Source organism: Grampus griseus (assembly GCF_964374135.1).
Source record: "Grampus griseus genome assembly, chromosome: 12".
NCBI lineage: Eukaryota > Metazoa > Chordata > Mammalia > Artiodactyla > Delphinidae > Grampus > Grampus griseus.
Window position 1 is genome coordinate 65,494,021 of NC_139006.1, and position 14,069 is coordinate 65,508,089.

Below are 14,069 nucleotides of genomic sequence, written 5' to 3' on the forward strand. Positions count from 1 at the left end.
AAAAAACCCCACTTACTGAGGGCTTCTTTCAAATAAAACTCTCACTAACAACTGGGGGAAAGGAGCTTTGGGAAACTCCCTCAAGCACTGAAATCAACATGGTATTTCCAGCTCCCGAAATCTGGCATAGAAGCTCACCCTAACTTAGCAGCCAGCTGGCCAATTCCAAACCAAAGTGGGATATCACAATGAAAAGAACCCTGACCCCCTGAGGGCTCACCTAGGATCACAGATAAGACCAAGGCACTGAAGGACAAATGGGACAACCCCCCACAAAGAAGCCCTCAGCTGCCTCTGCAACCAGATCCTAAAATGCTTTGCCCCTCAAACTAGGGTTCTTGTTTTCACCATAGCACTTAACAATAGTCTAAAAAAGAGAAGCCAAAATGTGGAATGGGGGAAATTGAGAAATTTCAAGAAAAATGTGAGAGAAATTTTAGGACATTTCTTTAAAGCATCTGTCATGGCACATAAATCATACCAATGTTTTCTTGGGTCAGTCTCCCAAGACAATAGAAATAAAAACAAAAATAAACAAATGGGACCTAATCAAACTCACAAGCTTTTGCACAGCAAAGGAAACCATAAAAAAGAAAAGACAAGACAACCTACAGAATGGGAGAAAATACTTGCAAACAATGCAATCAACAAGGGCTTACTTTCCAAAATATACATAGAGCTCATACAACTCAACAACAGAAAAACAGACAACCCAATCAAAAAATGGGCAGAAGACCTAAATAGGCATTTCACCAAAGAAGACATACAGATGACCAACAGGCACATGAAAAGCTGCTCAACATCGCTAATTATGAGAGAAATGCAAATCAAAACTACAGTGAGGCACCACCTCATACCAGTCAGAATGGCCACCATTAAAAAGTCTACTAATAACAAATGCTGGAGATGTATGGAGAAAAGGGAACCCTCCTACACTGTTGGTGGGAATGTAAGTTGGTGCAGCCACTATGGAGAACAGTATGCAGGTTCCTCAGAAAACTAAAAATAGAATTACCACATGATCCAGCAACCCCACTCCTGGGCATATATACAGACAAAACTGCAAGTCAAAAAGATACATGCACCCCTATGTTCATAGAAGCACTATTTACAATAGCCAAGACATGGAAACAACCTAAATGTCCATCAACAGATGAATGGATAAAGATGATGTGGGGTGTGTCTGTGTGTATGTGTGTTTATGTATTTGTGTGTGTGTGTATGTGCGTGTGTATATATATGAATACTACTCAGCCATAAAAAAGAACGAAATAATGCCATTTGCAGCAACATAGATGCAAACAGAGATTATCATACTAAGTGAAGTCAGAAAGACAAATACCATATGATATCACTTATATGTGGAATCTAAAATATGGCACAAATGAACCTACCTATGAAACAGAAAAAGACTCACATATGTAGAGGACAGACTGTGGTTGCCAAGGGGGAGTGGGGTGGGGGAGGGATGGAATGGGAATTTGGGGTTAGTAGATGCAAACGACTACATATAGAATGGATAAATAACAAGGTCCTACTGCATAGCACAGGGAACTATATTCAATATCCTGGGATAAACCAGGATATAGAAATTAACACAACATTGTAAATCAATTATATTTCAATTAAAAAGTAAATTTAAAAAAGCATTTGTCATGGTTTCTGATCATGAATTCAACAAATATTCATCATGCACATGTTTGCACGTGGGCAAGTGAGAGGGTCAGACAGAAAGGCAACCCTTTCTCAAGCAGAAAACAAAAACATGCACCCGAATGTTCACTGCAGTTTATGATAGCCAAGACATGGAAGCAACCTAAATGTCCATCGATAGAAGAATGGGTAAAGAAGATGTGGTACATATATACAATGGAATATTACTCAGCCATAAAAAGAATGAAATAATGCCATGTGCAGCAACATGGATGGACACAGAGACTGTCATACTGAATGAAGTAAGTCAGACAGAGAAAGACAAATATCATGATATCGCTTATACACAGAATCTTAAAAAAAAAAGGGTACAAATGAAGTTATTTACAAAACAGAAACAGACTCACAGACTTGGAGAATCAACTCACAGTTACCAGAAGGAAGTGTGGTGGGGAAAGATAGGGGGTCTGGGACTGACACGTACACAATGCTATATTTAAAATGGATAACAAACAAGGACCTACTTATAGCACAGGGAACTCTGCTCAATACTATGTAACAACCTAAAGGGGAAAAGAATTTGAAAAAGAAGAGATACACATATATGTATAACTAAATCACTTCGCTGTACACCTGAAACTAACACATTATTAATCACCTATACTCCAATATAAAATAAAAAGTCAATAAAAAACAAAAACAAGCCAGCTGTGCATTTGCATCAGTGCGCTCCACAGTGAGAGCAAACGCCTGAGCTGGCACATTGGGGTGGATTTACTGCTTTCCTACTGATTCCAGGAATGTGCCTGACCATCAAGCCACAAGGTGTGGCCCAATTCTTCCCTGCTTGAGCTGTGATTAACACCAGTCCTCCCACAGAGAGGTATGGCAGCCTAATTAAGCCACATTCACTGACTGCAAACATTTCAAGGGTCTCAGGTGAGAGGCACTTATAATGAGAGTGAAAGTAGGATTCTTAACCACTGGAGTTTAACAGGTAAAGTCTAAAGACTGTAAGCACTTTCAAACACACACAGCCAATAGATACCCCACTTACCACAGTAAGTGTAGATATGGTTGGACTCCAGGAAACGGACCTTTAAGTTATGCAAAACTGCAGGCTCATGTAGATAGCTAAGGGCAGTTAGGTCATTTTCTCCCACCAGGATATCTGGATTCCGCAGGAAGGGAAGCTGGTTGCTTTGGACATCAATGGGGTATTCCCGAATCTAAGGAAAGGCAAGTGACAAACACAAAAAGGCACAGTTATGAAGCATTTAGCCGGTATTCAATGTCCTGTCTTGTTGGCTAGGATGGCTACCCTAACATGATCGTAAGTGAAGATAAATAACACGTTTTAAACAAAGTGAGTTGAACAAAATACTTGTGTTGCCATAAGTGACAAGCTCAGGTAGAAAATTTGCTGATAACATAATCCCAGTGTATCAAGGTAAAAGACTGAATGACATGAGAAATTCAGGAAGCACAGGTAGATTTAACAAAGTGTTCTTCTGCTTCTCAATGAAAATTACTGAGTCTTTAATTCTAGCTGCCGTACTGTTCTTTCTCCCATCCAGGAAAGCTTCTTTGGTTTGCCCAATGTGATGCTGCTGTTTCTTTACTCTCTCTCCCATCATCCAACGCACTCACTTTTTTTTTTGGATTACCTTACAACTAGCAAACTGCTCTCCATAATTCCATTCAAGTTGTCCACATATTTTTCCCCAACCTAACTGCGAGCAGTAATTTTACTTTAACCTAGAGTATAATAGGAGCTTGAGGGTGTGTGTGTGTGTGTGTGTGTGTGTGTGTGTGTGTGTGTGTGTGTGTGTGTGTGTGTGTGTGTAATTAGGGCCTATGACCACACATCGTAAAGTCAAATCTCAAATACAAGGTGTTATCCTTGTACTCTCAGCATACATAGCACTTGGACTACATAAATATTCAAAATATGTTTAGTGACAGGATATATAACTGACACCTGTACACATGTAATTAATACAAAGATGTAATTAAGAACAGTCAGCTCTACCCACCACCAGTCCCTCCCATCAAGCCTCTTAGACAGCCTCATCCACAAGAGGGCAGACAGCAGAAGCAAGAAGAACTACAATCCTGCAGCCTGTGGAACAAAAAACCACATTCACAGAAAGATAGACAAGATCAAAAGGCAGAAGGCTACGTACCAGATGAAGGAACAAGATAAAACCCCAGAAAAACAACTAAATGAAGTGGTGATAGGCAACCTTCCAGAAAAAGAATTAAGAATACTGATAGTGAAGATGATCCAGGACCTCGAAAGAGAATGGAGGCAAAGATCGAGAAGATGCAAGAAATGTTTAACAAAGACCTAGAAGATTTAAAGAACAAACAAACAGAGATGAACAGTACAATAACTGAAATGAAAACTACACTAGAAGGAATCAATAGCAGAATACCTGAGGCAAAAGAACGGATAAGTGACCTGGAAGACAGAATGGTGGAATTCACTGCAGCGGAACAGAATAAAGAAGAAAGAATGAAAAGAAATGAAGACAGCCTAAGAGACCTCTGGGACAACATTAAACGCAACAACATTCGCATTATAGGGGTCCCAGAAGGAGAAGAGACACAGAAAGAACCAGAGAAAATATTTGGAGATTATAGTTGAAAACTACCCTAACATGCAAAGGAAATAGCCACCCAAGTCCAAGAAGCGCAGCGAGTCCCATACAGGATAAACCCAAAGGGAAACATGCCGAGACACACAGTAATTAAACTGAGAAAAATTAAAGACAAAGAAAAATTACTGAAAGCAGCAAGGGAAAAACGACAAATAACACACAAGGAAACTCCCATAAGGTTAACAGCTGATTTCTCAGCAGAAACTCTACAAGCCAGAAGGGAGTGATATGATATACTTAAAGTGATGAAAGGGAAGAAACTACAACCAAGATTACTCTATCCAGCAAGGATCTCATTCAGATTTGATGGAGAAATCAAAAGCTTTACAGACAAGCAAACGCTAAGAGAATTCAGCACCACCAAATCAGCTCTACAACAAATGCTAAGGGAACTTCTCTAAGTGGGAAACACAAGAGAAGAAAAGGACCTACAAAAACAAACCCAAAACAATTAAGAAAATGATCACAGAAACATACATATCGATAATTACCTTAAACATGAATGGATTAAATGCTCCAACCAAAAGACACAGGCTTGCTGAATGGATACAGAAACAAGACCCATCTATATGCTGTCTACAAGAGACCCACTTCAGACCTACAGACACATACAGACTGAAAGTGAGGGGATGGAAAAAGATATTCCATACAAATGGAAATCAAAAGAAAGCTGGAGTAGCTATACTCATATCAGATGAAATAGACTTTAAAATAAAGAATGTTACAAGAGACAAGGAAGGACACTACATAATGATCAAGGGATCAATCCAAGAAGAAGATATAACAATTATAAATATATATGCACCCAACATAGGAGGACCTCAATACATAAGGCAACTGCTAACAGCTATAAAAGACAAAATTGACAGTAACACAATAATAGTGGGGGACTTCAACACCTCACTTAAACCAATGGACAGATCATCCAGAATGAAAATAAATAAGGAAACAGAAGCTTTAAATGACACAATAGACCAGGTAGATTTAATTGATATTTATAGGACATTCCATCCAAAAACAGCAGATTACACTTTCTTCTCAAGTGCACATAGAACATTCTCCAGGATAGATCACATCTTGGGTCACAAATCAAGCCTCAGCAAATTTAAAAAAATTGAAATCATATCAAGCATCTTTTCTGACCATAATGCTATGAGGTTAGAAATGAATTACGGGGTAAAAAGCACAAACTTATGGAGGCTGAACAATACGTTACTAAATAACCAAGAGATCACTGAAGAAAGCAAAGAGGAAATCAAAAAACACCTAGAGACAAATGACAATGAAAACACGACGATCCAAAACCTATGGGATGCAGCAAAAGCAGTTCTAAGAGGGAAGTTTATAGCTATACAAGCCTACCTCAAGAAACAAGAAAAATCTCAAATAAACAATCTAACCTTACACCTAAAGAAACTAGAGAAAGAAGAAAAAACAGAACCCAAAGTTAGCAGAAGGAAAGAAATCATAAAGATCAGAGCAGAAATAAATGAAATAGAAACAAAGAAAACAATAGCAAAGATCAATACAACTAAAAGCTGGTTCTTTCAGAAGAAAAACAAAATTGATAAACCATTAGCCAGACTCATCAAGAAAAAGAGAGAGAGGACTCAAATCAATAAAATTAGAAATGAAAAAGGAGAAGTTACAACAGACACCGCAGAAATACAAAGCACCCTAAGAGACTACTACAAGCAACTCTAGGCCAATAAAATGGACAACCTGGAAGAAATGGACAAATTCTTAGATAGGTATAACCTTCCAGGACTGAACCAGGAAGAAACAGAAAATATGAACAGACCAATCACAAGTAATGAAATTGAAACTGTGATTAAAAATCTTCCAACAAGGGCTTCCCTGGCGGCGCAGTGGTTGAGAGTCCGCCTGCCGATGCAGGGGACACGAGTTCGTTCCCCGGTCTGGGAAGATCCCACATGCCAAGGAGCGGCTGGGCCCGTGAACCACGGCCGCTGAGCCTGTGCGTCCAGAGCCTGTGCTCTGCAACGGGAGAGTCCACAACAGTGAGAGGCCCGCATACCGCAAAAAAACAAAAACAAAAAAATAAATAAAATAAAATAAAAATCTTCCAACGAAGAAAAGTTCAGGATCAGATGGCTTCACAGGTGAATGCTATCAAATATTTAGAGAAGAGTTAACACCCACCCTTCTCAAACTCTTCCAAACAACTGCAGAGGAAGGAGCACTCCCAAACTCATTCTATGAGGTCACCATCACCCTAATACCAAAACCAGATAAAGATACTACAAAAAAAGGAAATTACAGACCAATATCACTGATGAATATAGATGCAAAAATCCTCAACAAAATACTAGCAAACAGAATCCAACAATACATTAAAAGGATCATACACCATGATCAAGTGGGATTTATCCCAGGGATGCAAGGATTCTTCAATATATGCAAATCAATCAATGTGATACACCACATTAACAAATTAAGGGATAAATACTATATGATCATCTCAATAGATGCAGAAAAGGCTTTTGACAAAATTCAACACCTATTTATGATAAAAACTCTCCAGAAAGTGGGCACAGAAGGAACCTACCTCAACATAATAAAGGCCATATATGACAAACCCACAGCAAACATCATTCTCAATGGTGAAAAACTGAAAGCATTTCCTCTAAGATCAGGAACAAGACAAGGATGTCCACTCTCACCACCATTATTCAACATAGTTTTGGAAGTCCTAGCCATGGCAATCAGAGAAGAAAAAGAAATAAAAGGAATACAAATTGAAAAAGAAGAAGTAAAACTGTCCCTGTTTGCAGATCACATGATACTATACATAGAGAATCCTAAAGATGCCACCAGAAAACTACTAGAACTAATCAATGAATTTGGTAAAGTTGCAGGATACAAAATTAATGCACAGAAATCTCTTGCATCCCTATACACTAATGATGAAAAATCTGAAAGAGAAATTATGGAAACACTCGCATTTACCATTGCAACAAAAAGAATAAAATATCTAGGAATAAACCTACCTAGGGAAACAAAAGACCTGTATGCAGAAAACTATAAGACACTGATGAAAGAAATTAAAGATGATACCAACAGATGGAGAGATATACCATGTTCTTGGATTGGAAGAATCAATATTGTGAAAATGACTATACTACCCAAAGCAATCTACAGATTCAATGAAATCCCTGTCAAATTACCAATGGCATTTTTTACGGAACTATAACAAATCATCTTAAAATTTGTATGGAGACAGAAAAGACCCCGCATAGCTGAAGCAGTCTTGAGGGAAAAAAACGGAGCTGGAGTAAGCAGACTCCCTGACTTCAGAATATACTAAAAGCTACCGTAATCAAGACAATATGGTACTGGCAGAAAAACAGAAACACAGATCAATGGAACAAGATAGAAAGCCCAGAGATAAATCCACGCACCTATATATATGGTCAACTAATCTATGACAAAGGAGGCAAAGATATACAATGGAGAAAAGACAGTCTCTTCAATAAGTGGTGCTGGGAAAACTGGACAGCTACATGTAAAAGAATGAAATTAGAACACCCCCTAACACCACACACAAAAATAAACTCAAAATGGATTCGAGACCTAAATGTAAGACTGGACACTATAAAACTCTTAGAGGAAAACATAGGAAGAACACTCTTTGACATAATCACAGCAAGATCTTTTTTGATCCACCTCCTAGAGTAATGGAAATAAAAACAAAAATAAATGGGACCTAATGGAACTTAAAAGCTTTTGCACAGCAAAGGAAACCATAAACAAGATGAAAAGACAACTCTCAGAATGGGAGAAAATATTTGCAAAGGAATCAACGGACAAAGGATTAATCTCCAATATATATAAACACCTCATGCAGTGCAATATTAAAAAAACAACCCAATCCAAAAATGGGCAGAAGACCTAAATTGACATTTCTCCAAAGAAGATATACAGATGGCCAAGAATCACATGAAAAGCTGCTCAACATCACTAATTATTAGAGAAATGCAAGTCAAAACTGCAATGAGGTGTCACCTCACACCAGTTAGAATGGGCATCCTCAGAATATCTACAAACAACAAATGCTAGAGAGGTTGTGGAGAAAAGGCAACCCTCTTGCACTGTTGGTGGGAATGTAAATGGATACAGCCACTATGGAGAACAGTACGGAGTTCCTTAAAAAACTAAAAATAGAATTACCATATGATCCAGTAATCCCACTACTAGGCATATACCCAGAGAAAACCATAATTCCAAAAGACACATGCACCCCAATGTTCATTGCAGCACTCTTTGCAATAGCCAGGTCATGGAAGCAACCTAGATGCCCATCGACAGACAAATGGATAAAGAAGTTGTGGTACATATATACAATGGAATATTACTCAGTCATAAAAAGGAACAAAATTGAGTCATTTGTTGAGACGTGGATGGATCTAGAGACTGTCATGCAGAGTGAAGTCAGAAAGAGAAAAACAAATACCGTATATCAATGCATGTATGTGGAACCTAGAAAAATGGTACAGATGAACCAGTTTGCAGGGCAGAAGTCGAGACACAGATGTAGAGAAGAAACATATGGACACCAAGGGGGGAAAACCATGGTGGGGTGGGGATGGTGGTGTGCTGAATTGGGCGATTGGGATTGACATGTATACACTGATGTGTATAAAATTGATGACTAATAAGAACCTATAGTATAAACAAACAAACAACAAAAACACAACTAATACTAAACTTTCTTTGGGTTATTTGTATGGAAATATGTTAATATAAATGTTTCAGACATTACATGAAATTTCTAAAAATCTTATATGTTCTGGTATAATGTTATAAGTCCTAATTCTAGTTATTACTTTAAAATGTATATCTCAGAAATAACTAAATTTCCTTGTCAATTGCATTATTATGAACTTTCATCAAATCTTTAACCATGGTCATTTTTAAGTCTTTTGTCATTTACAGACAGTTCTGGGTGTACTCTGATGCTTCTGCAAATATGTTCCTATAAAAGGGTTTCATCTTCAAGGAATTCATGGAAAAGAATCTGACAAGTACACGTTTCTGGTAACTGACTATACTGCTGAACTGAATGAATAAGCATTTTCAGAACTCTAATGGAAAACTGATGAATTCATAAAAGTGCTAACAAAAGATCACGATGAAAAAAATAATTAATTACGTGGAACTGAGTGAACTGATGAGGATGATTATAATTTTTGTGACTTTCTGTTTGAATAAAAAAAAAATCCCACAAGGACTCAGATGTAAAAAGTATACAAATCAATTTTCACTGCAAAGTAAAGGAGCTGTTGCAGTGGAGGATTACTGGACTGAATGTCAATATTATGACATAGTATGAGTGTGTTTCGTGTTTGGTAATTATAATCATTGTTGCTTTTGTTGTGGTCATCTATTTACAATGCTTGGTGTCAGTTTATCTCTTGTAAAAATAAAATACAGTGTGTGTGTGTGTGTGTGTGTGTGTGTGTGTGTGTGTGAAAAAAGATGAAATGAATAAAAAGGTAGTGTTCTTTACTATTTAAACAGAAGGAACTTGACTGTTGTTTACCGTGTTGTATCTGAGTGTTAAGTATCTTATGGTGTTCTTAAAAATCATCTGAGAGCTTGTAAGAAGAGTTTCCTTGGGACTTCCCTGGTGGTCTAGTGGCTAAGACTCTGCACTCCCAATACAGGGAGCCCAGGTTTGATCCCTGGTCAGGGAACTAGATCCCACATGCCGCAGCTAAGAGTTCACATGCCGCAACTAAAGATCCCACATGCCACAAGTAAGACCCGGCGCAGCTAGCTAGCTAGCTAGCTAGCTAGGTAAGTAAATAAATAAATAAGTTTCCTCAACACAACTTATGTTCAGGAGCTCTTGGGCAGGGACCAGGAATATCAGTTGTTAAAAATCCCCATGTAGTTCTGTACTGGTGGCCTATGGATCATTTTTTTTAAATTAATTATTTATTTCTGGCTGTGTTGGGTCTTCACTGCTGCATGCAGGCTTTCTCTAGTTACAGCGAGCGGGGGCTACTCTTCCTTGCCATGCACGGGTTTCTCATTGTGGTGGCTTCTCTCGTGGTGGAGCACAGGCTCTAGGCGCATGGGCGTCAGTAGTTGTGGCACAGGCTCAGTAGTCGTGGCTCGTGGACTCTAGAGCACAGGCTCAGTAGTTGTGGCGCACGGGCTTAGTTGCTCCGCGGCATGTGGGATCTTCCCGGACCAGGGATCAAACCCGTGTCTCCTGCATTGGCAGGCAGATTCTTAACCACTGCACCACCAGGGAAGTCCCTATGGATCATATTTTAAGAATCACTATTCTATACAAGTCTTTCAGTGCTCTCTCCTGTCCCACATTTAGAGGGACTTGTACTACCAGATATTAAGGTATATTATTAAAGCTACTATGGCATTGGTTTAAATTAAAGTACTGTGGTAATGGTTTTAAAATAGACAGATAAATGAAACATAATAGCAGGTCCAGAAATAAATGCAAGCACGTATGGGTAATTTATTCATGATGACATCAAAATAGCAAATTAATGTTAAAAGGGATTTTTCAGTAGTGGTAGGTAAACTTGCAGCCATTTAGGAAAAAAAAATTGAGTCCATGTTCTATTCTCCCTCATATTAAAATAAATTTTAGATGAAAAAAAAAAAATTAAATGAAAAAAGAAAAATAAAACCAACCAATAAGAAAATAGAAATTAAATGGAAAAAGAAAAATAAAACCAATAAGAAAATGTGGGCAAATCTTCGTAAAAGCTTTGAAAGGAAGTACCTTTAAGGGGTGAGACAAAAGCCAGAACAATGTAGGGAAATACTCATTAATTTGACTATAACCTAAAACTTTAAAACCATCATAAAACACACCATATGTAGAGTAAATTGAGAGAAGGGAACAGTTATTCTGCATTATTTAATAGAATACTCTTAACATCCAAACAGTTGTAAGAAATCAAAAAGAAAACCAATACCCTCACAGAAAACTGTGCACGGAATACAAGTCACAAAGTAAGAACTACAAATGGACGATATGTGAAAAACTATTCAACTTCACCATTAACAAAAGAGACGCAAATAAAAGATTATTAGCACCACTATCCATCAGCTAAGCAAAAGTACATAAAACTACTGACACCCAGGATGGGTGTGAGCAAAAAGGGTTCAGACTGATTTAACTTTTCTGGAGGGCAGGTGGCAACACCTTGTCAGAATTTTTCATAAATATATTTGTCCTTGGCCCCAGGAGACAATCTTACAAATGAGCAAATGTATCAACTCCCGAAGCTGTAAATACAGAAGTAAAGCACGACACAGCCCGATATTTACGGTCAGGCAGCTACCCACGGCATTCTGCTGCATCTAACAAAAGGCATGTTACAGTATGAAATCTATGATAGGATTCCATTTATTTAAAACTGTATATTAAAGTCTGACTGGAATAACGTCCCGACAAAATATCAATGGCTACCTGTGTTAGTGAGGTTTTCTTTTGTACAGTTTTCTGTTGTTGGGATTTTTAAAATATTAATCAAGGCTCTTTTCTTTCTGTGAAAAAGCTCTTTTATTCTTATCAAACTTACTTCATACAGGAGACCAGCAAACAACTACCATGAAGATGCAGATAAAATTTCCAAGAGGTGGGAAACAAGTGGGAAATGGAGACTGATGAGAGTTGATTTTTATCTCATTAAACTCTAGAATTGCTCCCTCATCCCCTTCATCTCCAGCAGAGTGGGTGGTGTCACTGGGACTCTAACCAGATGTTCCTCCCTGAGTCCTCTGAAAGACTTCCCAATGCGGATGTCCCTCTGCCCAGCAGGAGCGCGTCTGCTCTGGTCTCCCACATGGCTCTCCACCCTGCCTCCCTGGTAAGCAGCACAGAGGCAGCCAGGTGCAGAGCCACAGAGCTCCCCCAGACAACCCCTCATTTTTCAGATCAGAAAGCTGGGACCTGAGCCTGGTATCTTTAAACCCTGAGGCAGAAATGCTGGCATTCCATATTTTCTCAGATGAATCTCCCCTCAAAAGACTCTCCCCCCAAGCGTATGGAGGGAAAGGCATAGGCAGTTTTGTGAAAACATGGTCCAAAAATAAGTCAATGGTATTGGTTACAGTAAAATTGATAAGGAATAAAAATGCCCAGAGCAGCAGCAAAGAAGTGAGAGCTGCAAGCTCAGCATCCTAAAACTACAGACTTCTGGGGTTGTGTATATCCAGGGCGAGGGAGGGAGGGAATGAGAGCCTTAAGAACACATTGCTTTCTCTAACAGGTATTTGATTCTAACAGCGCTGCTAGGGTTGAACACTTACGGTTAATATGGTTTTATTTGAAATTAAAGGGTTTATGACACGATCAGAGACATTGAACTTTCTGCACAAAAGACTTCACTACATAATAACTGGGTCTTTGGAGGTAAAGAGGAGGCTGAATGTTAATACCCTTCACAAAATTAATGCTCGGTCACACACCTGGAGTGGACCTTCTCCTCTCCAAGGCCAGGAGCTGGGAATCAGGAACAGGTGGGGGTCTCCAATTGGTCACCATCTATCTAGAAAATGATACTGGACAACACTTGAGAATATAGAGGGTGGCATAAGGTAGAGGATTGGTCTAGACCTGCACTTGCCAATACATGGTTATTTAAATTGAATTCATTAAAGTTAAATACGATTAAAACTTCACTTTCTCATGCTAGCCACATTTCAAGGGCCCAATAGCCACATGTGGCTAGTGACTGACATACTGGACAATACAGATAGAGAACATCCAACTGTAGCACAGTGTTCTCTTGGAGAGTGCTGGTCTAGATTGCTCTAAACTCAGTAGATCTGTGATTCTATAATGCTTAGTAGGTGCTTAAAAATACCAGTTGAATGAAATGTCTGATCTTTTCATGACCTCTCCCACACCTCAACTCATGTCCATGTTACATGGTACCACAGCAAGAGAACATAATCATAAAAACATCTTCAAATGACAAATCCCAATACAAAGATTTGGAGCTACTAATCAGCATATATGGTAGAGTAGGAGAAACAAGTTTTCTTTATCTACCCATAGAAGAAGAAGATCTAGAGAAAAGATAAGCTGGTAAAAACAGAGTTAACAGGAGGCAAGCAGTTGGTACTGACCCTGAGGTGCCACATGGCTCACAGAAATGGAGACCGACTAGGAGTTAAACCCTGTATTCAAGTCCTGGCTGTCAGCTAAAGCAGTGGCTCTCAACCCTTCCTGCACCTTGGAATCCCATGAGGAGCTTGCAAAAAGATACTATGCTGTGTCCCATCCCCAAACTCTGATTTAAGAAGTCTGGTTGTGCTGGAGCTTTGTAAAAATTTTTTTAGCTCCTCGGGGGTTTCTATCATGCAGCCAAACTTAAGAACCACTGAACTTAACTGCTCTGAGGTGTTGAGTCCATCACTTCATTTCCACAGACAACAGCTTCCCTAATTGTAAGATGGGAGGACTGGTCCCAACAATCTTTAAGGGCCCTTCCAACTTTATTGGTCTAAAGGACTTATCTTAGGTCAGTCGATGTGGGTGTGTTCTCTTCTGTGTTCTCTTTCTGAGCTATCCTCCTGGAAAATAAGAGACCTCAAAGCTTGAATCCACTTACACTTACTATAATAGCAAGTGTGTGGCTCCAGGTTCATTTAGCACATACTAAAAGCCCAGTTTACATTATGTCCTAAACGAATACAAAAAACATTCACTTAATGAATGCTCTGCTGTGTCTTATTCTGTGATAG

The 14,069-nt window shown here is 38.8% G+C and overlaps 1 protein-coding gene across 1 annotated transcript in view; it reads right to left on the reverse strand.

Annotated features, from left to right (window-relative positions):
* The window catches only part of MYO5B (myosin VB), a gene marked incomplete at its 5' end in the record, with an annotated part of 386,267 nt that overhangs the window by 208,743 nt on the left and 163,455 nt on the right, over positions 1-14,069 (reverse strand). Inside the window, one exon of the mRNA XM_082667157.1 lies at positions 2,711-2,882. Coding sequence (XP_082523283.1) covers positions 2,711-2,882 — 172 coding nt within the window. The remainder of the gene's footprint in view (positions 1-2,710; positions 2,883-14,069) is intronic.